The following is a 26,067-nucleotide window of genomic DNA, read 5'->3' on the forward strand; positions in this document are numbered from 1 at the left end:
GAGCATCTTCTCATGTTTCTGTTGACCATCTGGATGTCTTCTTGGAAAAATATGTGTTCAGGTGTTTTGCCCATTTTTTAATTGGACTGTTCTTGTCTTGTTTTTATTTTATTTCTGTTGAGTTGTAGGAGTTGTATATATATATATATTATATATATTATATATGTTATATAATATATATATTTGTTCTTTTTTCTCAAGATTGCTTTGGCTAATTGGGGTCTTCTGTGGTTTCATATAAATTTTAAGACTGTTCTGTTACAGTGAAAAATGCCATTGGGATTTTAATAGGGATTGCATTGAATCTGTCGATTGCTCTGGGTGCGTATGGACACTTTAACGGTCTTCTTCCAGGGCTTGAGCATGGAAGAGGTTTCTATTTATTTGTGTCATCCTCAATTTCTTTCATCGGTGTCTTGTAGTTTTCAGCATATAGGTCTTTTACCTCAATGGTTAGATGTATTCCTGGGTATTTCATCTTTTTGATGCAGTTGTAAATGGGATTGTTTTTCCTCTCTTTTTTTTTATGTTTTCTTTTTTATATTTGAGAGAGAGAGAGAGAGGGAGACAGAGCACAAGCAGGGGTGGGACAGAGAGACAGAGACAGAATCTGAAGCAGGCTCCAGGCTCCGGGCTGTCAGCGCACAGCCCGACGCGGGGCTCGAACTCATGAGCCGTGAGATCATGACCTGAGCTGAAGTCGGACGCTCAACCGACTGACCCACCCAGGCACCCTGGGACTGTTTTCTTAATTTCTCTTTCTGATAGTTTGCTATCAGTATATAGAACTACCACAGGATTTTGTATTTTGCTTTTGTATCCTGCAACTTTACTGAAATCTGTTTATTAGTTCTGACCGTTTTTTGGTGAAGTCATTAGGGTTCTCACTGTATAATGTGTTATCTGCAAATAGTGACAGTTTTACTTCTTCCTTTCCAATCCGGATGCTTTTTATTTCTTTTTCTTGTCTAATTGTTCTGGCTCCCAAAGTCTCTTTTCAATTAACAGCCACTACAGTACTTTGAATATGTCGGACCGTATCATTCCACTGCTGAAAACCCTCCAGTGACTTCTCATCTCATTTAGAGTAAAAGCTGAACGTCTCGATTGTGACCTGAAAAAGCCACATAAAACCTGAGAGCTCTGACCTCATCTCCTGCTCTTTTTCCTGGTTTGCTCCACTCAGCCTTTCTGACCTCGTCTTCCTCTGACACGTCTCTGGCCTGCTTCCACTTGAGAGCCTCTGCGCTTGCCATTTCCTCTACCCCGAGTTCAGATACCTGCATTCGCTCACCCCCTTCGTGCTTTGGTTCAAGTATCTCCTGCCCTGTAGCTTGTGCCCTGGCTTTCCCTTAACCTTATTTTGATTTTTCTTTTTCCACAACGTTTATCATCTTTCAACATACACTTTGTCTATTAGGTCTGTTATTTATCATTTCTCTCTCTGCTCTAGAATGTCAGCTCCCAGAGGGCATGAGAATCTTAGTTTCTATTGTTCACTGTCCAAAACAGTCCCAGACCCGAATAATGAGTGAGAGCTCTGACGAGGCTTTCCCCAACTACCCCATTTCATGTTGCCTGTTCACCTTTCCTGCCTGGTTACTTTCTATTCATTCACATAACTTTTCTTTTCTACTTTTTTCATTATTTAATATCCCCTCTACTAGAATATAAAATAAGCCATGTGAGGGCAGGGACCCAAGATAGTAAACACGTCCTTATAAATATTCATTAAGTGAATCAGTTCTCAAGAAGAACTTTGAATCTCTCAAATCAGTTAGCAGCATATATAAATTTTATCTTGTGGCAAATCTGATTATTTGCTTATTCAGTTCGATTCAGCTGTCAGAATACATAGTCACATTGCTTATATCACCATGGCTTGATAAATTTTGCTATTAAAGAATTCGCAGACTGTCCTTGGTAGCTCATAATAAATTAAGCAAATATGTTTTAAAAGTTCAATGATTGGAAAGACTCAAGGCAGGATTTTTCAGTATGCTATAGAATCTTTCGCATGTATGTGTAGGGAATAAAGTTGAAGATTTTCATTCCATATAGGAAGGATTTTTGATTATCACTGAAGTGGCAAATGATGCTGAGAAGTTGTACAGAGAAGGGTAACCGGAAACTACAGTATTAATCTGTAGAAAATAAAAGCGATACCTCTGATCTTATTCTTGAAAGTACATTGCTATCTCTTCGGGTCCTAAGTATTTCCTGTGGAAGACTCAATGCTGATCCTCCCACTTGAGTCATTTTTAATGAATTAGAAGAATATAGCGTGTTTTATAGGAAATGATTATGTACAAGTAGATCAAAAATCCAATTTGATTTTTAAGCTCTCTTTTCTCTACTCTCATAATAGGTATCTGGGTCATACTTTTCCTTAAATTTCTTTTAAAAATGTTGGAGCTCCTGGGCGGCTCAGTCGGTTAAGCACCCGACTCTTGATTTCGGCTCAGGTCATGATCTCATGGTTCATGGGATGGAGCCCCACGTGGGGCTCTGCACTGACAGCCTGGAGCCTGCTTGGGGTTCTCTGTGTCCCTCTGTCTCTGCCCCCCCCAAAATAAATAAACATTAAAAAATATATTGAAAATTGAGAGTATTTGGATAAATCCATTATAGACATTCAAACATTAACTTTGGATTTTTCTTTTATGTCACAAGATATGACAGTTTCAGAATGAAAAAAGAAAAAACACACCTTGCTATTGACATAGTAAAATGCATCTTTACATTAAGAAGTCAAAGCATGAAAATTCAAGTGACCCTATTAATCATGATCAGAAGTTTGTTTTATTTGGGTGAATTTCATTTTGCTTTTTAACAAAGTACGTATTCTGCCGCTAGCACCTTTTTAATAAACCGAAGGTAAACATCTTATTGCATCCATTAAAATGATTGGTTTCATTATTAACTCATTAAGTCATTGTTTAGGAAGAAAACTAGAAATAGTGCCATAAACTTGTGATAATCTGTTTTGCTTTGTTTTCTGATATTCTGCATGTGAGATCATACGGTATTTGTCTTTTCTGACAACTCACTTAGCATAATGCCCTCAAGGTCTATCCATGTCGTCACAAAGGGCGGGATTTCCTTCTTTTTATGACTAAATAATATTCCATTGAAGCTTGCTTCAGATTCTGTGCCCCCCGCCCCTCCCCCACTCACCCTCTCTTTCAAAAATAAACATGAAAAAAATTTTAAATAATACTCCATTCATCTGTCAATGGACACAGGTTATTTCCATGGCTTGGCTATTATAAATGTGATGCTATGAACATGGAATTGCAGAGATCTCTTCAACATGGTATTTTTGCTTCCTTTGGATATATTCCCAGAAGAGGAATTGCTGGACCCAAATAGATTTGTTTTAACTTAATTTTCTCCTACTTCTAATAGCCGTGTACCAATAGCCTTAGGTCTAGTGATTCCAGAAGGTTGTGAAAATATAGAAGAATTTGCTTCTGCTGTAAACCTCACATGTATCTCTAACAGGAACCTGCAGGCTCACACAGGCCTGGCCTCTGGAACACTAATGCACCTTCCTTTGGTTGTGAGAAAAAGCAAGACCTGTGGCCCCCGAGCTGTCCAGGAATATCCCCCCTGCAGTTGTTCGATGGGCTCCCGTTCAGGCGTGGTCAAAACTGGATTCTGACATCCACGTCTCAGCAGAGTAGAGCATATGGCGGCATGATGGACTCTTAAAGGGTGCTAGAGGGCATGAGTCAGAGCAAAAGCATCGAGGAAGAGGAACATTTGGGAGGGTTGAGATACTAATGGGCCATCCTTCCGGGTCCGTGGGCTGGACTGTAGTGGCTCTGGATTCAGCCTGGGGCAGGCGGTGGTGAAACCAGTGTGGTTTGGATCTTCAGCATTCTGCCGTACTTGTAACTGTGTGTCGTCATGTCAGGAGAATTCCACCCCAAGACTGTAAACTGACAAAAGCTCCCCAGGAAACCACAACCGAAGCAAAAGAATCCTTAGCGATACTCCAGCAGCTGCTACGGGAAAGGGACCTAGAAAAGGAATCCTTCCAAAAGTAACAAACTTGCAAAGCAAAGTTAGAAGGCTCCCAGAATAACTGGAAGGCCGGTTAAAATCCTTAAAGTTAGTCCAGGAAACATTTTATCATAAGTAACTTCGCCTGGCTTTTTCTTACCCTTTTCAAATATGGTATATATACTATAAATTCCTTGTGCATATATTCCCTATAGTATAGTCCTCCTATGTATACTACATTATGCTATAATATAGTAGCTGTGGTCTTTTAGCTCTCCCTCTGCAACATCCTCTGTGGCATTTTTGGAAGCCATGAGACCGCGTGTGTTTTAATATCTCAATTCTCTGTGCGTGAAATTGAGCTTTATATGTTGTGGAAAACAGAAGAAAGAACATTCATATACAAATAAACAAAAATCATGATTTGACATTGTTATTGATTTGTCGGACCACAAAATGATTCAAGTGCAAAGAGGCAGAAATACATGACCTTTACAGTGAATGCCTGTAGTTCCAACACGGGAACTGCTGTTAGCTGTTTTTTAAAAATGGACTAGGGGAGGGGTGCCTGGGTGGCTCAGTCAGTTAAGTGTCTGACTTCAGCTCAGGTCATGATCCCCCAGTTCCTGGGTTTGAGCCCCATGTTGGGCTCTGTACTGACAGCTTGGAGTCTGGAACCTACTTCGGATTCTGTGTCTCCCTCTTTTTCTCTGCCTCTCCCCTGCTCATACACTCTGTCTCTCTCTTTCAAAATTAAATAAATCATCAAAAAAAATTTTCTAAATGGACTTGGGGCACCTGGGTGGTTCAGTTGGTCCAGCATCCAGCTCTTGATTTCAGCTCAGGTCATGATCCCGTGGTTGTGGGACGCAGCCCTGTGTCAGGCTGTGTCCTGTCAGAGCTTGAGATTCTCTCTCTCCCTCTCTCTCTCTCTCTGCCCCCCCCAAAATAAATTTAAAAATTAACAAAAATTAAATTGATTAAATTATACAAGGCAGACTTTGACCTGATTTTTTTTTTTTTTTACCTTCTGTCCCAGCCAATTTCTGAGCATTGTGTGAAAAATATAATTTTCAAGTGTTCGGAATTTCACACAGACATTTAAAGGCTTTAAAATTGCCATCACTGTACCCCTCTGAGTGAAAGAACCCAGGCTTTAGAAAGAGATCGCTGGGTTTGAATATCACCTCCATTATTTGTGGCCTAGGAGAAGTTGTTTGAGCCTCACTTTCCTGATCCAGGAAAACCAGTTGTTCTCTGCATAATATACAGCACACCATTCAGACGTCCCATGATGGTAGTTCTTATAATTTTATTATAAGTTGTGCTGCGTACAAGATGAAGAAGGACTTGGAAGAGAAGAATAGTAATTGCTTTACATACGTGTTATTTATTTGTCCCCCTTTCCAAACATATCTGAATGCAGACTGGAAATACCATTGTGAAATGACATAGCCATAGTGTTTTGTTCTTTTTTTTTTTTTTAACAAAGTTTATTTATCTAATTTGAGAGCCAGAGAGAGAGAGAGAGAGAGAGAGAGAAAGAGAGAGAGACAGCATGAGCAGGGGAGGGGCAGAGAGAGAGGGAGAGACAGAGAGCATGAGCAGGGGAGGGGCAGAGAGAGAGGGAGAGACAGAGAGCCTGAGCAGGGGAGGGGCAGAAAGAGACAGGGAGAGACAGCCTGAGCAGGGGAGGGGCAGAGAGAGAGGGAGACAGAGAACCCCAAGCAGGCTCCGCGCTGTCAGCGCAGAGCCTGACACAGGACTCCCATCTCCTGAACCGTGAGATCGTGACCTGAGCCCAGACCGAGAGCTGGACGCATTACCAACTGAGCCGCCCACGCGCCCCAGCCATAGTGTTTTGAAAACATGTTTGCATAATAGTCTGGATGATGAAATGCTCTGCTCTTCTGCAAGGTGATACTCATTGGCTGAAGAATCTGTTCAGCTTTAGTTCACAGGCTGAAGTGCAGCAAACGTTTAGTTCTGTGCACCAAGATGGCAAGTACAAAACAAGAGTGGTTTACCAACCACCTAAGGCTGTAGAGCACATGCCGGACAGAAGGGACAAAAATAGGCAGAGGAATCCATCAACCTTGTTAACCTGGGCACAGGCATGTGAGAAGCAGAGACTGGTGGGAAGGTATGTCCCCACCTCACGGGCCCTCCAAACAAGTTAGCTGGGAATCCCGGTAGGAGACAGCAAAAGTAGACCCAGCAATAGCCCTGGCCTGAGAATAAAGGTCTTAGGCTATTTATGAGGTCAACAGAAGGTGGAATTGAGGATCACGTGGTCTCCCAGTCAACTTACTTACCTCATAGCTTCCGTGGAATAGGGTGATTCTAAATCTAAATCTAGGAAGGGGGAAAATACAGTTTCAAACAAAGAGGGAGGCAAACCATAAGAGACTCTTAAATACAGAGAACAAACTGAGGGTTGATGGTGGGGGCAGGGGGGGACAAGTGATGGGCATTGAGGAGGGCGCTTGTTGGGATGAGCACTCGGTCTTGTATGGAAGCAATGAATCATGGGAATCTACTCCCGAAGCCAAGAGCATACTGTGTTCACTGTATGTTAGCCAACTTGACAATAAATTATGTTTAAAAATAAATAAAAATAGAAAATAAATCTAAATCTGCCCTGGGATTTGAGTACTGTTCCACAGTAGTCCTGAGAGGACCTTACCTGGGGCTGTGGGCCACCTTTATATGTGTGCTTGCTGCCTTTCTTCTCCACCTTTCCAGACAGCTGTGACCAAGTCTTTCAGGCACACCTGTGAGGCTCTGGAGGTCAAGAGCATCCAGAGGACAATTTGAGGGGAACCTATGACCTGGGGCAAAGCCCACTCCTCAGAGCGTCCCATTAACTTCTGGTCCAGAGGCCTGGATCAGCCTTGCTTCCCTCAAGACCCAGAGCAGTGTGGGGGCTCGGCATGTCCGACAGCTCTAGATCCGTCTGTCACCGCCACCACAGTCCCCTCTGTCCTGGTGTTCCTAGGAGGCCTGTGTAGGGCCAGGGCTCCCTGGCTTCTATTTGTTCTTCCTCTTTAGGACTTTGCCTTAACCTGAGGAAGGGAGCAAAAAAAAAAAAAAAAAAAAGAGAGAGAGAGAGAATAAACATCCACTGGCCTCAAAGCATAAATGCCCCGACAATCAGTTATGGCCACAAATTGTTCGAGTGGATCCCATGCGTGTGGAGTGGGGATCAGCTGAACCACGTCCTGGGTCCTGATTGGAGATGTGGCCCTGGAAGAAGCATAAAAACAAGGCAGGCTTCTGGGCCGTAAGTGCATGTCTGAGTGGGAACGAGGCCGAGAGGCCTGAGTGATGAAAGGAAGGAGTCCTTGAGGCCTGGACCGTACCGCCAGGAGGCCAGAAATGCAGAGGTCAGCTGAAAGCAGGGTATGTTTAATTTTTAAAAATGGTTTCATGGGATAAAAATGCAAAGATTCCTTAAGACACATTCCCTTGGGACTTCACGTTGGTTAAAAAATAAAGCCCCCGTGACTTAGGACTCTCAAAGAAAATCAGAATTAAAGAGCTAGGATAGTGTAAGCAAAACAAGTCTGGGAAAGCCTTACCATGTTTTCCCACCCGAAAGAGTATGAAAGAATCCACGTTGGAGGAAAACATCTTGAATAGAAGAGTGACTTAGCTTGTATCCTATGGCAGGTATTCACCTGTTTTAAATAGTTTGGTCTGAGCAGGGTCACACTGAAAGAGCACAGAGAGAACAGTTCGTGTAGGGCCTTAAAAGACAGGTGAACATGGGCAAACATTTATTTAGGTGTGGCATTTATTATGGTGGATAGCAAGCCCATTTATTGAGCACTCTCTCTCTGCCAAGCACTGGCCTGGCCTTGTGCGTGCATTTTTTGTGAGTTGGGTTTTGGGGTTGGGGGGGGGCGTTGGTTAGATTCCACATATAAGTGAGGTGATACAGGAATTTGCCTTAGTCTAACTTAGCTTAATGCCCTTGGGGTCCAACCGTGTCATTGCAAATGGCAGGATTTCCTGTAACTTGTGACATACGCATTTTCTGAAATCTCGCAATCACCCTGCTGTGTTGGTATTATGACTCTCATTTCAGCCACGAGGAAACATTGCTCAGTGAGAGTAAGAAATATACCCAGGCCGCTTACCTGGTAAATGGCAGAATCAGCATTCAAATCCAGGCCTTTTAAAATTCCATACGAATGAACCCATATGAATGGAATTGATGTGGAAAACGTCTTCCACATAGTAGGTGCGCTGCTTGAGCTAGTGCTGAAGTGAGTTCAGGGAACCCAAAGTGACATTGTCGTTTGGTCCCTTTGGTTGGCATCCTGGGGTCTTTGTCTCTAGCAGGTAAGCTCTCGTAGTTTGATAAAGCCTTTTTCCTCCTCTCCACTTTCATTGTTGTCCATTCTAATCTTAGAAATGTAGTTCCTGAAGTGAGTATCGTAAGGGGTGGGATTCTGCTGTTCTTTGCTCCCTATATGTTGTATAAAGCCGATTCCCATACACAACTCCATATGCAGGGCTAGAATTATTGGTTACGGGAGGTGAGCCAAGGAAGAACGCATGTTCTGTGTTGATGTCTTACCTGTCAGAACAGAAAATTATTATTGTGGCCCTTGTTCCTACACGCTGGCCTTCCCCACGCCTTTAGTTTGTTTTTCTGTTTTTCAGTGTCTCCTCTTCCTGCTACTACCTACAGTCTTTGAAAAGTTAACGTATAGAAGACCTGAGATTTCCATGGGATCCTCTGTAGAGCTGTATATTTAAAATTTATGTCTTCCCATGATGAAAAAACATGACACCACATCTAATCTCTCTATCCTCCAAGGAATAAAAGACCTTCAGGGAGGGGCGCCTGGGTGGCTCCGTTGGTTGGGTGTCTGACTTCAGTTCACGGGTTCGAGCCCCGCCTCAGTTCTCTGCTGTCAGCGAGGAGCCTGCTTCAGATCCTCTGTCTCCTTCTCTCTCTGTTCCTCCCCCACTTGCTGTTTCTCTCAAAATAAATAAATAAAATTAAAATAAAAAATAAAATTAAAAAAAAAAAAAGACCCTGAGGGAAATGATCATGCTAACATAAAAAAAAATATTTTGGATCTGTATTTTTATGATGCGAAACTCTCCTGAATAATAGAAAGATGTATTCAAGAAAATCCTATTTCTGGGGCACCTACGTGGCTCGGTTGGTGAAGCGTCCGACTTCGGCTCGGGTCACGATCTCAGTTTGTGAGTCCGAGCCCCACGTTGGGTTCTATGCTGACAGGTCAGAGCCTGGAGCCTGCTTCAAATTCTTCTCTCTCTCTCAAAAATAAATAAACAGTAAAAAAATTAAAAAGAAAATCCTATTTCTGGCAGCAAACCCAAATCTGATTAAGACTACATCTTCTTTTAAAGGGCACCATTGTATAGTGCTGGTTGCAGTTTAAAATGGAGCAGCCCGTTTAGACAGTAGTTTGGAAAAGAATTGAAACAGGTTTTGGTAACTCATGGCTTACTCATGCTACCCCTGGGAATCTGTCCCAGGGAAAGAATTCTAAATAGAAAGAAGCTTTTCACATACAGATTTTTTGAAGTAGAATATTTATCATAGTGAAAAAAATATAAACTCCAGTATCAAAAAAAGGTAAATGGTTTGAATAATTTTAAATGGCAGATTTAAAAAGCATATTGCATGAAAATAGCTGGATAAAAATGAAATACCTTATGATTATAGTTGTGGGAGTAAAATCTATGTATGTAAAGAAATTTCCAGAAAAAATGGAAGCACCATCACTATCAATGATTGTGTTTCAGTGAAACAATTACGGGCAACTTTTTTTTGTTTCTTTTTTTACAGTCTCTATTTCCATTTGAGGATGAGTACCTTTTATATCAGTGAAGAGCATAGTGGATAACAAGAATTAGATTCTAGAGATTTATGCCCAGTTTATGTCTACTATGCTCTTGCCCAGAATGTGGTAGCCTTTCTCAGTCTGCATATTGTGGATGGATATCTGTGTGACTTCATGGCTTTTAGCTCAGTCCTCGACCCAGACAACAGTTCTGTAGAACAAATTAAATTTGGAAGTAAAGATGGACTCTCTATTCCAAATCCCTCCTTTCCCTCCTGACAAGCAGAGTCAAAGAAGAGCTCCTTCAGAAGCGAGAAACGGCTCAGAAAAAGTCCACTGGCCCATAACATAAAGAAACACAATGCCACTTAAGACAATACCACTTTTGTCTTTCTCTGACCGACTTATTTTGCTTCACGTATTACATTCTAGTTACTTCCATGTTGTTGCAAACGATGAGATTTCATTCTTTTTGATCGCGAGCAATATTCCATTGTATACGTATATCACATCTTCTCTATCCATTCATCAGTCGATGGACATTTGGGCTCTTTCCATAATTTGGCTATTGTTGATAGCACTGCTGTAAACATTAGGGTGCATGTACCCCTTCAAATCAGCATTTTTGTATCCTTTGGATAAATACCTAGTACTGCAATTGCTGGGTTGTAGTATAGTTCTATTTTTAGGTCTTTGAGGAGCCTCCATACTGTTTTCCAGAGTGGCCACACCAGTTTTCATTCTACCCCTTTCTCCATATCCTTGCCAACATCTGTTGTTTTCCTGAGTTGTTAATTTTAGCCATTCTGACAGGTGTAAGGGGGTATCTCATTGTGGCTTTGATTTGTCTTTGCCTGGTGATGAGTGATGTTGCGCGTCTTTTCATGTGTCTGTTAGCCTTCTGGATATCTTCTTTGGAAAAGGGTCTCTTCATATATTCTGCGCATTTCTTCACTGGGTTATTTGTTTTTTGGGTGTTGAATTTGATAAGTTCTTTACAAATTTTGGATACTAACCCTTTAGCAGATATGTTGTTTGCAAATATCTTCTCCCATTCTATCAGTTGTCTTAGGAGGGCACTTGTTGGGCTAAGCACCGGCTGTTTTATGTAGGTGATGAATCACTGGCTTCTACTCCTGAAACCAATACTATATGATATGTTAACTAACTTGAATTTAAAGAAATAAATTTAAAAATGTTTAAAGTTTATTCATTTTCAGAGAGACAGAGAGAGGGAGTGGGGGAGGGGCAGAGAGAGGGAGAGAGAAAATCCCAAGCAGGCTCCACACTGTCAGTGTTGAGCCTGATGCAAGGCTTGAAGTCACAAACGGTGAGATCATGACCTGAGCCGAAACCAAGAGTCGGACGCTTAACTAAGCCACCCAGGTGCCCCCAAATAAATAATTTTTTAAAAAAAGACAGTACCACTTTTCACCATTTCTGAGCTTACCTATTTTTCCACCTTGCAGGTAAACAGGAATTGCCTAACTAGAGGGCAAATACTTACCTGTAAATTTTCAAAGCATCAAATAACAAAGGTTACCATCTTTAATGGCTGACCCAACTCAAGGAGGAAAAAATAATAAAATTAAATGTCATTGATTTTCATAATTCCCTGCAGCCTTCAAGAAGATATATTCTCTGGTTCTTTTTTCACCCAAAACACTGTCCTTCCTACAACTATGTTATTAATTAAAGTAGCTGTTTGGGGTAGGAGTGGTGGTTGCTAAGTCTTTTTCACTGAAAGCAGAGAAGGGGCACTTTATCTCTTGTGCTTTCCAAGAGAACAGTGGCCTTTTTCTAGTTTGGAAATGGGTGGTATGTGGCTGAGAGCGGAAAGATTTTACATGTTGTGAATACTAATAATCTGTTTTGTGATAAACAACCGAGGTGGAAAACCAGCAACGATGACAGTAGAGGGGCCCCTGGGTGGCTCAGTTGGTTGAGCTTCCGATTCTTGATTTCAGCTCGGGTCCTGACCTCACGGTTTGTGGGATTGAGCCCCACATTAGGCTCAGTGCTGACAGTCAGAGCCTGCTTGGGATTCTCTCTCTCTCTAAAAAAATAAATAAAAACTTTAAAAAGAAATGACAGTAGATATTCGGTGTCTGTTTGTATGTTGGAGGGGAAAGGGAGGAACACTGTTGTGGTTTTGGTTTTGGTTTTTTGGGGTTTTTTTTGTTTTTTTGTTTTGTTTTGTTTTTTTACTTTTTTCTCCCTTTCTTTTCCCTCCTTAGACAAAGCCCGTTGCATTTGCTGTTCGGACAAATGTCAGCTATAGTGCAGCCCACGAAGATGATGTTCCAGTGCCAGGCATGGCCATCTCCTTCGAAGCAAAAGATTTTCTGCATGTTAAGGAAGTAAGGAAAATAATTTGAATTTTACCCGCCTGATGTTTTCACCTTGAAACATCATTTCTTATTTCTTATTGCCATGAAATAGCATTGCGTAGAGCTCCACTTGCATAACATGCACAAATTCAGCGCCTCTCAACCTTTTCTAATATAAATATAACCTTTTTAAAGAAGAAAGAAGTCACAGGCCTCTTGCAGTTAACCTCAGGGCTCCCCTGGGCTCTGTGACCCAGAAATTGGGAATTACTGGAGTAGATGATCCTTTTTTTATGCTTAACCTGTACTTTTCTTTTAATTTTTAACCTTGGCTGCATGTCGAGTCCCTCTCATGTCTCAAGTTTAACCATCTGGGGGAGAGTTAATAATAATACCTAGAATTCATGATCTCTCCTCTCTGCTGACAATGTCTGAAGGCAGACCACTGGTGCCCTGATCCTCCTTTCGGGAGTAAATGTCTGCAGCGGAGGGAGAATCGTGGGGATTGGAGCCATTGATGCAAGAAGCAGATAGCCAGACGCTCCCTTTTCCTCCATGCCGGAGGTCTCCACCTGCCAGTTAACAATGACTCCTGCCTGTACATTGGAAAAATTCACCCTTAATTAAGGCTTATTTTGAGTCAATATTTACCAAATGCCAGCTGTGCAGAACATGGCATTAAGCGACCAGAAACTCCCCCTCAATGATGTTCTCAGTGTGTGAGCATGAGGTTTCCCCGGACCTGCAGGAGTGACCATTGGAACAGACTTCCATCTAAGGGACGATGTGTCTGGAAGAATGTATGTAAATTTAGCTGCTCACTAAAGTAAAGGAGGTGAGGACTCCCAATTCAAAAAGCCTAGTCAATGGGGCGCCTGGGTGGCTCAGTCGGTTGAGCGTCCGACTTCAGCTCAGGTCACGATCTCACGGACCGTGAGTTTGAGCCCCGCGTCGGGCTCTGGGCTGACGGCTCAGAGCCTGGAGCCTGCTTCCGGTTCTGTGTCTCCCTCTCTCTCTGCCCCTCCCCCGTTCATGCTCTGTCTCTCTCTGTCTCAAAAATAAATAAACGTTAAAAAAAAATTTTTTTTAATAAATAAATAAATAAAAAAGCCTAGTCAAGACTCTAATAAAAAAAATTTATTAAAGAAAAAACAAATCCATACTCTAAAACTCTGGGTAGTAGAGAGGTACAGTTTTAGCCTCGATTCAGAAATGTTTTTATATGTGTAAGAAAAAAAAAAAGCCTGGAGAATTGAGAACCTACCATTTCGTTAACTTTTTAGAAAGAGATACGAAATAGTGGCTGGAAAGGAAAGACCATAAAAGCTGTCAGAAATGGTGGCATGCCTACAATCTGACTTCACAGGCAGAAGTTAGGTTAATCCAGGCTCCCGTTCTGATGTCTGATGCTTAAAGACAGATCTCTTCTCCACCATGGAAGGAAAAGAAAAACAGAGTGGCCAGTCTTCTTTGAAATGTTCAAGAATAGACTGGCAAAGTACTATTCCATTGAGACGATTAAAAACAAATCATAAAGATGTAGGATAAACATTCTATCTGCAAGAGAGAAATTGTCAACATTCACGTAAATGGGAGAAATCATCTGTGAACACCATACCATTGTAACTATAAACCTGTTTGCATAAAGGGAAATTTGGCCCCGGAACAAAATATTTCAGGTAGATTTCAGTATTTATCTCTGACTCTTAATATTTTTAAGCAATCTGACTACAGAAGAGAACTCTGTAGCACTCCCTGGTTCTTAATGGGAAGAATTGTGAATATTTGAACCAGGGGCCTGCAGAGGCCGCACCGAAGTTCAGGCTAATCTCACATAGTACCAGGAAAGAGAATGAGGGGTAAATCCTATGGTGAATTGCTGAGCTCACTGGCCATACTTCAGTCTTACCTGTTTAACCCATGAAAGCCTTAGGCTTTCTCCAGTTGTGATGTTGAGGCATAGTTAACTGTATTCGCCATAATATTTCTCTCCACTGAAAATAGTTCATGTAGAAGAAAAACAATCTGAATACATGAACTTCTGTGCACTGATCGTAACAAATTTGATTTTGCGTTTAGAAATTTAACAATGACTGGTGGATAGGGCGATTGGTTAAAGAAGGCTGTGAAATCGGATTCATTCCAAGCCCAGTCAAACTAGAAAATATGAGACTACAGCATGAACAGAGAGCCAAGCAAGGGAAATTCTACTCCAGGTATGAGAAAAACATCAAGTGTCTTTGTAAACGTCCAGACTGTGTCATCATTTATGTCCTCTTGTTTTCTGTGTTCCACAGTCTTTATTATGTGTTGAAAAGCAGACTGGTGATATGGTTTATTGATAGAATCACAAATCCTGCATTTTAAAGCCTTCATCCCAGCACCTGATTGTCATCTTATTTGGGAGAGAATCAAATTAATTGTTGTCGTTAATCATAAAGGCATGGAGTATTAAATGTGGGCTTCAGTGCAGAGGCAATTCTCAAGTCCTAATCTCTTACCGAAAACACTGGGACACTGAGCAGCCTTCATGACTAATCCGAGTGTCCGTGGTAGCTGCCTGGCATGGCAGGAAGGTGTTTTAGAGATGATGGTCTTAGACTTCACTGGCGAAGAGCAGGTCTTGTGACCTGTTACTTCATTTTCACTTAGGAAACTCAATTTTCAGTTCTACCCATCGCTAAGCACGTAAAGGGAAACTCAATATGAAACCAGTTAACGCTGCCTTTGCAGATAGCAATTAAATGAGTTATGTAATAAGCTGGGGCTGAATAATCCTTCTTAGGATTCTTGAGGTTGTGTGCCCCTCATTAAAAGAATCACTGGAGGAGCTACTCAGACATGGAGTGAATTTGAAATTGAACCCTGTGTAGACGAGTCCGAGAACACGGCCTGATTCTTCTGCTTCTCCTTGTCGGAAGGGATGTGACTGGGGCAAACCTTTTCATTAATGTGAATTGCTAGGTTTCTATTTTCTTGGTTATATTTTGTTTCTATAATGCTGGAAGATCCTTTGCCAATGGTAATATTTTAGCACAGGCAAGATTTTCTTCCCCCAAGTATCTGCAAATAAGTCATCTAGAAGATCTTTTTTTTGGTTTGAAACGTCCCTCTTTTGTAACGAGAATTTTGTAACTGTCAGGCTGTTTGGGTTCAGGTGGATTCCTCCCTTATTTGAAACCTCTCCCCCATTATTTGGCTGTCATTAATCCCTGGGCTACTGGGGGCTCTCAGATTGTGAGATGCATTTAGTCCTATAAAAGTGGATGCACGCAGATCAACAGTGCATGCACATTTTACTTGTAGGGTGTTAGAGATCGGATCCTATTCATAAAATTTCCAGCGTTCTCCTGGAAAAATTGTTATTTTTCTAATCTCTGTATGATAGTAGTCTCTCAGTACTAACTAGTAAAATCTTATAATGTGAAAAAGTTTTCTTTTCATAGGGTATATATATTGCTGTTTTGACTTTGGTGGGATATAGTTTGTTGAGGTTTGAAGTGATCTCAGATAGCGGATTGTTTTGATTTTGTTTGTTGAGGATAATTCAGTATTTTCAAGCATTTACCTGGTCAAACAAGTTTAGGACAGTACTTGGTAATAGCAAATTACCTTAAAGCTGTTCCCAGCCTTTAATCTGTTCAGCCTATGAATCTGGATAGTGGGAGGGGGATATTTTTCAGGGGTCTACTAAAATTATCTTGAACGTTTCTTGGTGCATGTCTTTGGAATCGTGTTTTGTAGAATGTATTGTAGGAAATTTGGGATGGGTTTTTACGGAGATAGACTTGTATATCTTTCTCTGCTTATTCACGTACAAACTGAGAATACTTCCCAAGGAGTAGGAAGGGAGAAGCTTTGGCCAACGTTGTTAAGGAAGCCCGGTTTCCTCTGCCTCCCAAGCGGGCATCCCTGGTCTGATGTCGGTCATCAGCTCAGCTTTATAAGAACCTGTGGGCACAAGAAGAAGTATGAGCGTTTCCACTTCACGGATGAGGCGACAGGCAAAGAAGCTAGGGAACTTGACCAAGCTTGCACAGCTTGTAAGTGGTAGAATGAGGATGAGAACTCGATCCATCTGACTGTAGCCAGACCGCAGACGGACGACCATGCTATGCCGCACGTCGTGTGGCAAGGGCCCGTTTTTATTTACTATATTAGATCGTATTGCTTTTGCATTTTTTCCCTTAAAGGACCATATAAACTATCTGTATTTGGGGAGTAACGCCTCATAACTTATTCTAGGGAGCTAGGTGACCTTTACTAGACCTCTGGATCTTTTCTTTTGATTTTCTTGATTTTATTTTGTCCCGGTTACCTAAGTTTTTGCCTCAGTATGTGAAGGTGTTTTTACTTTCAGAGGTCTTACGTTTGTCTTCTAACATCCAAAATACGGTTCGATTCTGAGGACATAGCCAGCATTCAGCAGTACGTAAAAAGCCTGATGTTTTTTAAATTATAAAAATCAACCGACATCAAAAGTGGCAAATGGGGGCAGAGCTCAAGAATGTGGCATTTGTCTGGAATTAAAACTTAAGGGCAAATTTGCATTTTGAACATTTTGACTATTTGCAGTGGTTGTCGAAATTTTACACAATTCAAATAATACTTTGACTTTTATTAAAATTCAAAGAGAATGTAAAACAGACCCATGCTTGAACTGAAATTAGACTCAGTACCTTAGAAAAAGGAAAAGCAAAACCAAACACACACAAAACGTCTGGAAGAAAATGTTTTGGTCCTGGTAATGGGTATTCTTACAGCTTCTATAAATACCACTTTTTATTAATTTTATATGCAGTCTGGTATTATTAACTGTACTGGAGTACCTCTTAAGAATCGGGAAAAAGATACAGAGGCCTCCTGCTAGCTATTAAAGTTTTTGACGTTTGTCTATTTTATGCATCAAAATGCCAGAATAGCAGCAATACGGTTGAGCCTGGTTACTGGTATTTTAGTGGAATTTATATTTTTATCTTAATGTTTGTGTAACTTAAACATTTCCCTTTGGTGCATAGACACCAAAGAATTGCTACAGCAAATTCTTTCAAGTACACCCACGATTGGCTCTGATAATAAACGTTAGGCACTAAGATCGCCTTGCCAAAACTGCCTGTCACTCTTGTACGATATTCCTTTCCGTCTTCTTCCTTAAGGGGCCATTTGGTGGTAGGGCATTTAGCATGCTGGTATGCCGGTGAAAAAACATAAACGCTCTGATTCCGATAACTTTATCCCGTAAAGTTGCTAAGACGCTGGCGTGTCTTGTTTCGGATTTTAGAATTTGGTGGTTCTGAAGTACACGCTCTTCAGTTTGTGCCTAAAATCCCCAAGTTGAATCCTCCGTGGTAGGCAGGCTTGAGACATGTTCCGAATACTAACTACTATCAGAGGGTTAAATCACAGAACACTTGTGTGTGTCATGCTCCATTGTGGATCTTTTAAAGGTTAGCAAGTTGAGTATTGCTGTGTTTTTCTTTTGTAGGTTGCTCACGAAAGCTTGCGTACGTTCAATCTTAATACACTGAAAGTAACCCAGCTAAGACAGAGAAGCAGGAACCACACAAGAAGGAAGTCATAAGTTTTGGTGTTAACTTTAAGGTTCTGTGCATTACTTCAGAAGGTCGCTAACATAAAAAGCAAAGGGCATCTGCGGTTATCTCTCTGTGATGCTGGTGGAGAGCGTGAGGGCCGCAGATATTACCCTAGTTCTCTTCCATTCTCTCAGGGCCTTTTAAAATTAAACCTTGAATTTGAAACAGAGACTATTACATGGCTGTTTCAAGTACTCCAGGAATCTCCGCTGGGAAATTATTTGCCTCCTTGTAGGAAAGACAAGTTTAAAGTTCAATAAAAAGACAATGACTAATCATGTTTATTGAGCAATAGAAATGTTCTAATGTCTGAAATAAGCATCGGGTGTAACATAAATTTTTGCTTTACTTCAGTAAATCAGGAGGAAATTCATCATCCAGTTTGGGTGACATAGTACCTAGTTCCAGAAAATCTACACCTCCATCGTCCGGTAAGTAGGTAATAAGTGCGAAACGGTACATTCTGCATTTCATGCTTTCCCCAGTCTGACCTAGTTGTGTGAATTTACATACCCAGAATCACCGCCTGAACCCTAGAAAGGTTCAAATTGATCGGACATAAGAATGCTCACATGGGGTAAGAAACAATATGGGGAAATTTTGGCAGGGCTTGGAAAAAAGGAAATATGTCAATGTGTTCGCTGTAAGCTGCTTGGATGACCAAAGTGATGAATGTATTTAACTTTTTTATCCCTACGTACTTCACATGGTGCCCAGCACGTCGTCCTGGGCAGTAAATGGGTGAATACCCACCATCAGATACGGTGTAATGTGCGTTGGCCTCACTGTTAAATAAAAGGAAAAGAAGGATAAATGCTTTGGAAAGGCAGGGAAAGGAGAATAAAATGATGGAGTGATTGGCCTGACACGAGCTTTACCCAAAAGGCTCTTTGGAAGATTTAAGAGATACGTAGAAATATTGAAAAAGACAGAAACACTCATAGGAAGAGTAACTACTGTTTTCTTTCCAAAGCAGTGGAGAAGCACACCACATTAAATTTGAATTCAGATAAAGATTGAATAATTTTTTTAGTATAAGTAAGTATTGTATGAGAAATACTTACAGTAAAAAAAAATTGTTTATCTGAAATTCCAAGTGGACTGTATTTTTCTTTAGTAAATCTGGCAACTCTGGGGGCGCCTGGGTGGCTCAATCAGTTGAGCGTACGACTCTTGCTTTCGGCTCAGGTCAGTCTCATGGTTCGTGGGATCGAGCCCCACATTGGGCTCTGTGCTGACAATGCAGAACCTGCTTGCTTGGGATTCTCTCTCTCCTTCTCTCTGCCCCTCCCCTGCTCACTCTCTCTCTCTCTCTCTCTCTCTCTCTCTCTCTCTCTCTCAAAATAAATATACATTAAAAAAAATAAAGCTGGCAACTCTACCCTTCTCTGTAGAACTTGGGAGTTCTATATGATTAGGAGGCCAGTTGGTGGAACTGTGGAAAGCCCAGGATTATCAGAATCTCAGTTTGCTAAGAGAGGCAACTGGGACTCAGAGGAGGACTCCAGGGAGTTACCAGCAGAGCATTTGAGTGAAATGATTCCTCATGTGATTCCAAGGAAGCTGGAAGAGGGAAGCGTATACATCCGCGGAGAAGGTAGGGAAGTAGGTGCCCTCTAAGTGGTGTGTCTGAAGAACAGGATTCCCCTCGGACTCCTGATCAGGCCTCGTTGCTGAATGTTGGTGGCTTTTAGAGACCAAAGGCTTCTTAATAAAAATGATAGAGCTTCTTTAAGTGCAAAATCTGAGCACAATAAGAAATAAGTCATTTTAGGATGCATATTGATTTCAAAAACCATGTACGTACAGCTTGCAATAATTCTGAGTTGCCCGAAATTAAGTAAGATCGTACGTGTGAAATGAAAATTGAAGCCCTTTTAGATGTTAGGTAAGGCTCATGCCTTCCCTTCATCAGTGGAGGGTAGCTACTTACTGAACGCACAGGGGAAAGGAGGCTGATCTCCACACCTTCTCAAATATGTAAAGTTACCGAGATTATGATATCAAGCTGTACCCTTCATATATATCTTAAAGACTGTCTCAGAGGCTCCAGAGGACTGCCACTAGGCTCCTGAAATGGGGAAATGTCACATCATATTGTGAAAGAACTGCAGCCCCGTGCCCAGAAGTCCACGCCAGTCCCGTAGACGAGAAGATTCTTCCATTTCCATAAACTGGGCTGTGGCCTCCTAATGGTTTTGGCGATGTGAGAGCAGGCCACGTGCATTTTGAAGAGTGAGTTAGTGTGTTTGTAAAATAACATTTCATTTTTGCAGGCAAGTGTCCTTCATCACTAAAACAAAAGTTCAAGTTACTACAGCAAGGTCAAGATGATTTAAAACTTGACACAGGTTTTCTACAGATGCGGGGCTTTGCAATACCTTTTCACGAATAGCAAGAATAGAAAACACTTGGGACTGAAAAGACTGGAGACATTTGCCAACCACAAAATTTATAACAGGAACCTGCTATAATTTTCATATTTCAACTTCTCTGAAGGAAACCTTCGGAGAACTTCTGCAGAGATGTTTCCCCACCCCACCTGCAGGGTAGACTGCCTAATTGATCCAGTGTGGATTGGCCTGCAAAGGTAGCTTTTATCTTTACTTCCCAGAGGCCCTGTCTACAATTCACCTCACCCATCGCTAGACCAAGGAATATAAGCATTTGCCTAAGGTAAATATTCTTGGAGGTTCTCAAGGATTTGGAAAAGGAAGAATTTCCACTTCATATCTGAGTGACTGGGTGGTAGTCAGTTACGGAACACATACCCCCCTACACTTACACGCATGTGCCCACACGGGTCCCCCCAGGACGCCACTCCACCTGACCCAGGGGTCTTAAGGTGAAGTTTACAATTTAGATTTCAAAAAATGTTTCCGAGGCTCTCTACCAGAAAAAAAAAAAAAAAGGAATCATTCTAGTGAGGACCAATAAAAGAAACTATTTTCATATTTATGGAAGTAGTTTTTCCCACGTAAATACTAATGTTTGCTAAGGTCTGTAAACGCAAGTATAAAACAGAAAAGGGGTAACCGTCTGAGTCTAATAAAGTGTCTGGAACTCTGGCCGAATGTTTTAGAATTCTCTGCACTTCAGAGTGAACCCTGATGGCTTTTAAATTTAAGTTAACCATAAGTCAGAACTAATCAGCTGGAAAGTTCTCATTTGGGGGTTTTGAGCCCTTGTGTCCAAATACAGGTAAATTTCAAACCTGACTCGGGTTTTGAGGCTATGCGTGGGTCGCCAAACCTCTGGGCAGTATCACAGCTGAACTTTTTATGCATATCCACTCCTACTATAAAATTTAAAAAAAGAATCCATCCACTGGGGTACCTGGGTGGCTCAGGTAACCATCCGACTTCAGCTCAGGTCATGATCTCCTGGTTCTTGAGTTAGAGCCCCACGTCGGGCTCTCTGCTGTCAGCATGGAATCCACTTCAGATCTTCTGTCCCCCTCTCTCTCTCTGCCCTTCCCCTACTTATGCATGCTCTCTCTCAAAAAAAAAAAAAAAATTCAAGGATTAAAAAAAAAAAAAAAGCCCATGCACTGATCAGAGCAGACTAGATTCAATGGCCAAATCATAAAATCTAATTCATGAACTTTGCAATCCCAGGGTCCTGTCAGTTCTCACATGCCAGTAGGTAACCCTCGATTTCAGAAAGGCTCTCAGGAAGTACTCTCCCCAGAAGGTCGCCTTTATAAGCCCAAGAAAAGATGAGGAAGGTAAAAGTGTATGGGCACGTGTCACCAGAAGGGAAAATGATCTGACGCTGGTTAAGAGAGGTATTAGAGATCGTGAAAAACCGACCCCAATCCTCTGCATCGTATCCAGGAAGACACTACCAACCTGCTTCCTAAGTGGGGATACAAGGAACACCTTACAGGGTTGTACAAAAGCATCCATTCAACCCCGTGGGCACATTTTGTAGTGTTCCCATCAAACACTACATGCTGAACCTTTTAGCGCCTCAGTATGCATGGATGCTGCACAAAGAAAGACTTCATTACCAGGGAGGTCTAACTAAATATTTGGAATTAACTCAGCCTGTTATTACCTTCACTGGAGAGAGAGAATCCTACCTGCTGTTTCCGCAAGCAGTAGTTGACGTGTGCAATATCATGCAAACAGTGCCGGGGAGTTCCTTCATCGCCTGCCTCCGACCTAATCCGATGAATCAAAGGAACAGTTAAACGAGGGTTTCGTTTAGTTTTCAAAAGGCTGAGTCACCTAATATCCGTAATCGCTTCAGAATTGAAGAGTGATGTGACGGCTGCCGGGTGACCTGCCCCCGTCGAAACGGTCAGCAGCGGCTGCCGTTGCGTGAACCCGATGTGTTCCTCGTGTGAAGGAATGGTAGGGGCTTTGCAGCACCGAACTGTCGTGCCCAGATGGCAGTGAAGATATCTCTGAAGATATTGTGGGTTTTTGTTAGACGGAGTAGATTTTCTCCTATTCCTTTCCATGATCTCAACTAAAGCATAGACTGATTTTCTCCTGAGCTCACCTCTGTGGTACCTTCCTGAATCCTGACAGTGAGGATGCAAGCCCTCTTGGAAAGCACAGGGGACTGGAGAAGGAAGGGTACCTGGTGGAGAGAGGGCTCACCTGGAGAGGCAGCGGGGTGCAGGGACGGGGCAGGGGCTCGCAGAGGCAAACCTGGGTTCCGAGACCTGGCCCTGCCGAGTTTTTTGCCAAGAACAAGTCCCTGAAACTCTTTAAGAGTGTATCATCTCAGCCTTAAAAATAAGAGGGTTGAAAGCGATCTTCCAAATACTTTCCAGCCCTGATTGTGCAGTGGAGAAAATTCTGTAGTAATGGCACGTGGAAGCATTTTATAAAGTTCAAAATGAGATTATGGATCATTTTTCACTTAACGCTTAATCTTTAAGTGCTCCAGTTTTCAAGGCAGAAGGTTTTAAACGTGAAATCAGGTTGAACCACAAACCTAAACCTCTCGCTCTCCAGACAAGGAGACCGGTGCCACATTCTCTTGGGTCTTTGTGTCCCTCCTCTCTGCCTCTCTTATTAGATCCAGTGGCTTTACACAAATCACTGGAAGTCCCCTTATGTCATTAGAATCATTTCATCTGGAGATCGTGGGGTCCAGTGCTTTCCAATTAGTAACTAATGAGGGGGATACAACCATCTTGAAATAGTTTTAATGCTGTCCTTCCTGGAACACTCCCTGAATCATTTGCCTCGTGTACGACTCCTTTCTTTGCGTTGCCTGAATTTAGGATTTTCTATTCTCACGTTCGCTCAAATTCCTGTGGCATTTTTAGCGAAGCTCTTCACGTTGCCCTTATTTTCCCACAAAATCAAGCAAAACTCAGAAGCCTGGGGCACACCGTGATAAAGGTTTCCAAGAGTAGTTGCTCATTATCTAAAAGCTGAGTTAAGGTATCGGGAGACGTGAAGCCAAATGTTCTGTACCATACTTATATACAGTTGATGTGGAAAAATGTCAGTGTTCTGTTTGAAGCTACACCTTAAAAATGTTTCTCCGGAAATATTATCCGAGAGATCTAGCGTAACTTTGTTCAAGCAAACCTATCACGAAGGGGATCTTTCGGTGTTGTTCGATTTGATTACATGGCATTCTTAACGTGCCTTACCTTGAAATTTTACTTTGTTTACTGTGCTGAGCACTCGTGATAGATCTTTTACTGTGGTTAGTTTTATTTGCTTTCATTTTATTTTTTTTTTATAACCTGTTTTTCCTCTCCTGTCTACCTGATGATTTTTGAATTGTTTGTCTGTATATAGCTATAGACATAGATGCTACTGGCTTAGATGCAGAAGAAAATGATATTCCAGCAAACCACCGCTCCCCTAAACCCAGTGCAAACAGTGTAACGTCACCCCACTCCAAAGAGAAAAGAATGCCCTTCTTTAAGAAGGTAACATTAACTTCCAAGCTCCCGTCTGCTCAACTGCTCAACCGCACTGCGCCACACTTCTCGTCCTGTTGATTGTCTGCGTCTTTTGATAAGCCAATAACGTGCATGCTCTGTTATTCTTTGTTTCTTTTCCACGCTGCTGTAGCTAAGCAGAAGCAGAGATCGGTAAGTTTACATTGACATAAGCTGTGTTTATCCTGCCACTGGCATCATTAGCATTAAGTCCCACGGTTTTATTAAACGCAGTCATTTCTGTCCCAAGAAAAGAACCTATCAAACAAGCTCATGGAGTCCATGCATTTCAAACTGACTAAATTCAGGGAGTGACCTGTTCAAGCGCTATTACAGTACTTATCCTTTTTGATGGAATAATATCTACCACCAAGGGAATTTGTTTAAACCTTCCAAGATGTCAAAACACTGACAACTCCATATGATGCACCTGTATTGTGCATGCTTATTCTGTCTGTCTTTGTCTCTTTTCTTTTTTCCAGAAATTTAACTTCTATCAAGCATATTAAAACCATGATTAGATTCTGATCGATGATATCCAGATACAATAGCTTGTACTAAAAAAAAAAAAAAATGATTCAATTTTTAATTTAGTCAGTATTTAAACTTCTGATCCACTAGGTGCAAACTCTGCAGATGAACAAGACCAGTGGAAAACTGCAGGCTTGTTTTGGCGGTTTACTGTGAGTTTTTCCTATTGTCATATATAAATCCTCTCCCGATGTTCTTGCCTTCTCCCATAGTCAGGTCGCAGCATCTCACCTGTTGGATAACAGGGCGGTGGCCGTGCGTAGAGCCTTTGCCACCGGCCCGCCAAGGTGCCACACAGTGATGCTCCTTGTCCCCTGACTGGAAACCAGGGTATTCCCAAGTGCCCTTCACTCCAAAGTCTGTCTCCTTTCGCACATTTTGTAGCTTGAAAGCATTATTTTTTAAAGACATTCCCCCCGCCCCCGACACACACACACACACACACACACACACACACACACACACACACACGATTGCCATTCAGTCCTTTCTTCTCACACACACCACTTTGCACAGCCTACTGCTGTGCTGTCTTTTGGAATCCTACTTCCCAGCATCACCATGTCCAGCATAATGATGGGTACGTCGTGACATGGATGCAAGCATTTTGCTACATGGAGGAACTCTAAAATCATCCATGAAGTGTCAGAGGCTGAACTGTGAAGTGTGTTGTTGTTTTTCTTTTTCTTTTTCTTTTTTTTAATAAATGATGGTTACATTTATAATAGAAGACCTCAGCACTCCAGGCAAAAATGAAAACCTGGATTTTTACGTTAACATGGACAGCCCCAGCCTGATGTACGTCCACACCAGTGGGCCCATCTCGCTGGTCCTGTCTTCTCGGCGCAGCTAAAACTTGCAGCCAAGTGACTACCAGTCTTCATAGCACAGATGCCTAGAAAATCTGCATCCTTCAGATGCTCTGGATCTTACAGAGCAGTGACCTGAACGAAAACCATGTTAGTCAAGATGTGTTTTTTGAAGTTTGCTTTCTCTTAAATTCCCAAACCTTACAGATGTCTATGAACCACGATTTTTTCAGCTACACAGTTGGAACAAAATAGGGCTAGCGGGAAAGGGTAGATAAAAATGATGGTGTCGTTATCACTAGGGCACAAAGTACCAATATTCCATCAAATAAGGTAATTTCTGTAGCTACCCTATCGAATACGAAGCTGATTGATGACCGGCATGGGTAACCCTTTGCTAGTGGGTAGCCACAGACTGAAGGAACCAAGACCTTATGTATGAAATCCTGGGCCGCTTAACCCTTACAGGCTTGAAATAAAATTTCTTGGTAGCCGTTGCTGAAATATGTGCAATTTATATTCCTGATCCCAACAGTGGAAAAGGTATTCTTCTACTGCATAGTTATAAGGACTCGGCTTCTAAACAGTTTCAGTATGATCCCAGGTGTTATCAATGTAATAACAAACATGCTTATGATGCCTTCGGCACTGGTATTCATTCTTCTTGTGTTACTGATTATGTGGTGAACTTCAATGTAGAGCTCAAAAACCAAAAGCCAACCTGACATTCACCGATACGATTGTTTTCCATCTTTTAGGTTGCTTTTAGAGTGGTGCTCGTGGCATTTGTGCTGTTACTGTATTATGTTTGTCTTGTTTTTTTCTTTTTTTTTCCTGTTTGAAAATGTATTCTACCTTTCTTGTGTCTATTAAAATTAATTTTGAACACTAGCTCAAGTTTTAAGGAGTAAAATTGGACAGCACATGGCAGCGTTATTTTTGTCCCCAGAATGGATCTGTCCTCTACTATGGGCGGAATCACAGGTTGAAACTACAATGTTTTTTACCGCCCACTCCCAGCACCCCCCGAAGCAAGTTAAGTTTAGTCAA

General features: G+C 41.7%; 1 protein-coding gene across 12 annotated transcripts in view; it reads left to right on the top strand.

Annotated features, from left to right (window-relative positions):
• CACNB2 (calcium voltage-gated channel auxiliary subunit beta 2) overlaps positions 1-26,067 on the top strand; it is a 385,541-nt gene that overhangs the window by 334,789 nt on the left and 24,685 nt on the right. For 7 of the 12 annotated variants that reach the window (XM_027073549.2, XM_027073552.2, XM_027073555.2 and 4 more), the window contains 4 exons: positions 12,074-12,196; positions 14,246-14,382; positions 18,115-18,191; positions 23,532-23,665. In XM_027073549.2, the coding sequence (XP_026929350.1) occupies positions 12,074-12,196; positions 14,246-14,382; positions 18,115-18,191; positions 23,532-23,665 (471 nt within the window). Of the gene's footprint in view, positions 1-12,073; positions 12,197-14,245; positions 14,383-18,114; positions 18,192-23,531; positions 23,666-23,810; positions 23,831-24,298; positions 24,361-26,067 lie in introns of all 12 variants that reach the window. The other 5 variants (XM_027073553.2, XM_053225363.1, XM_053225365.1 and 2 more) reach the window with 2 other exon arrangements.

The sequence above is a fragment of the Acinonyx jubatus genome, chromosome B4 (assembly GCF_027475565.1).
Source record: "Acinonyx jubatus isolate Ajub_Pintada_27869175 chromosome B4, VMU_Ajub_asm_v1.0, whole genome shotgun sequence".
NCBI lineage: Eukaryota > Metazoa > Chordata > Mammalia > Carnivora > Felidae > Acinonyx > Acinonyx jubatus.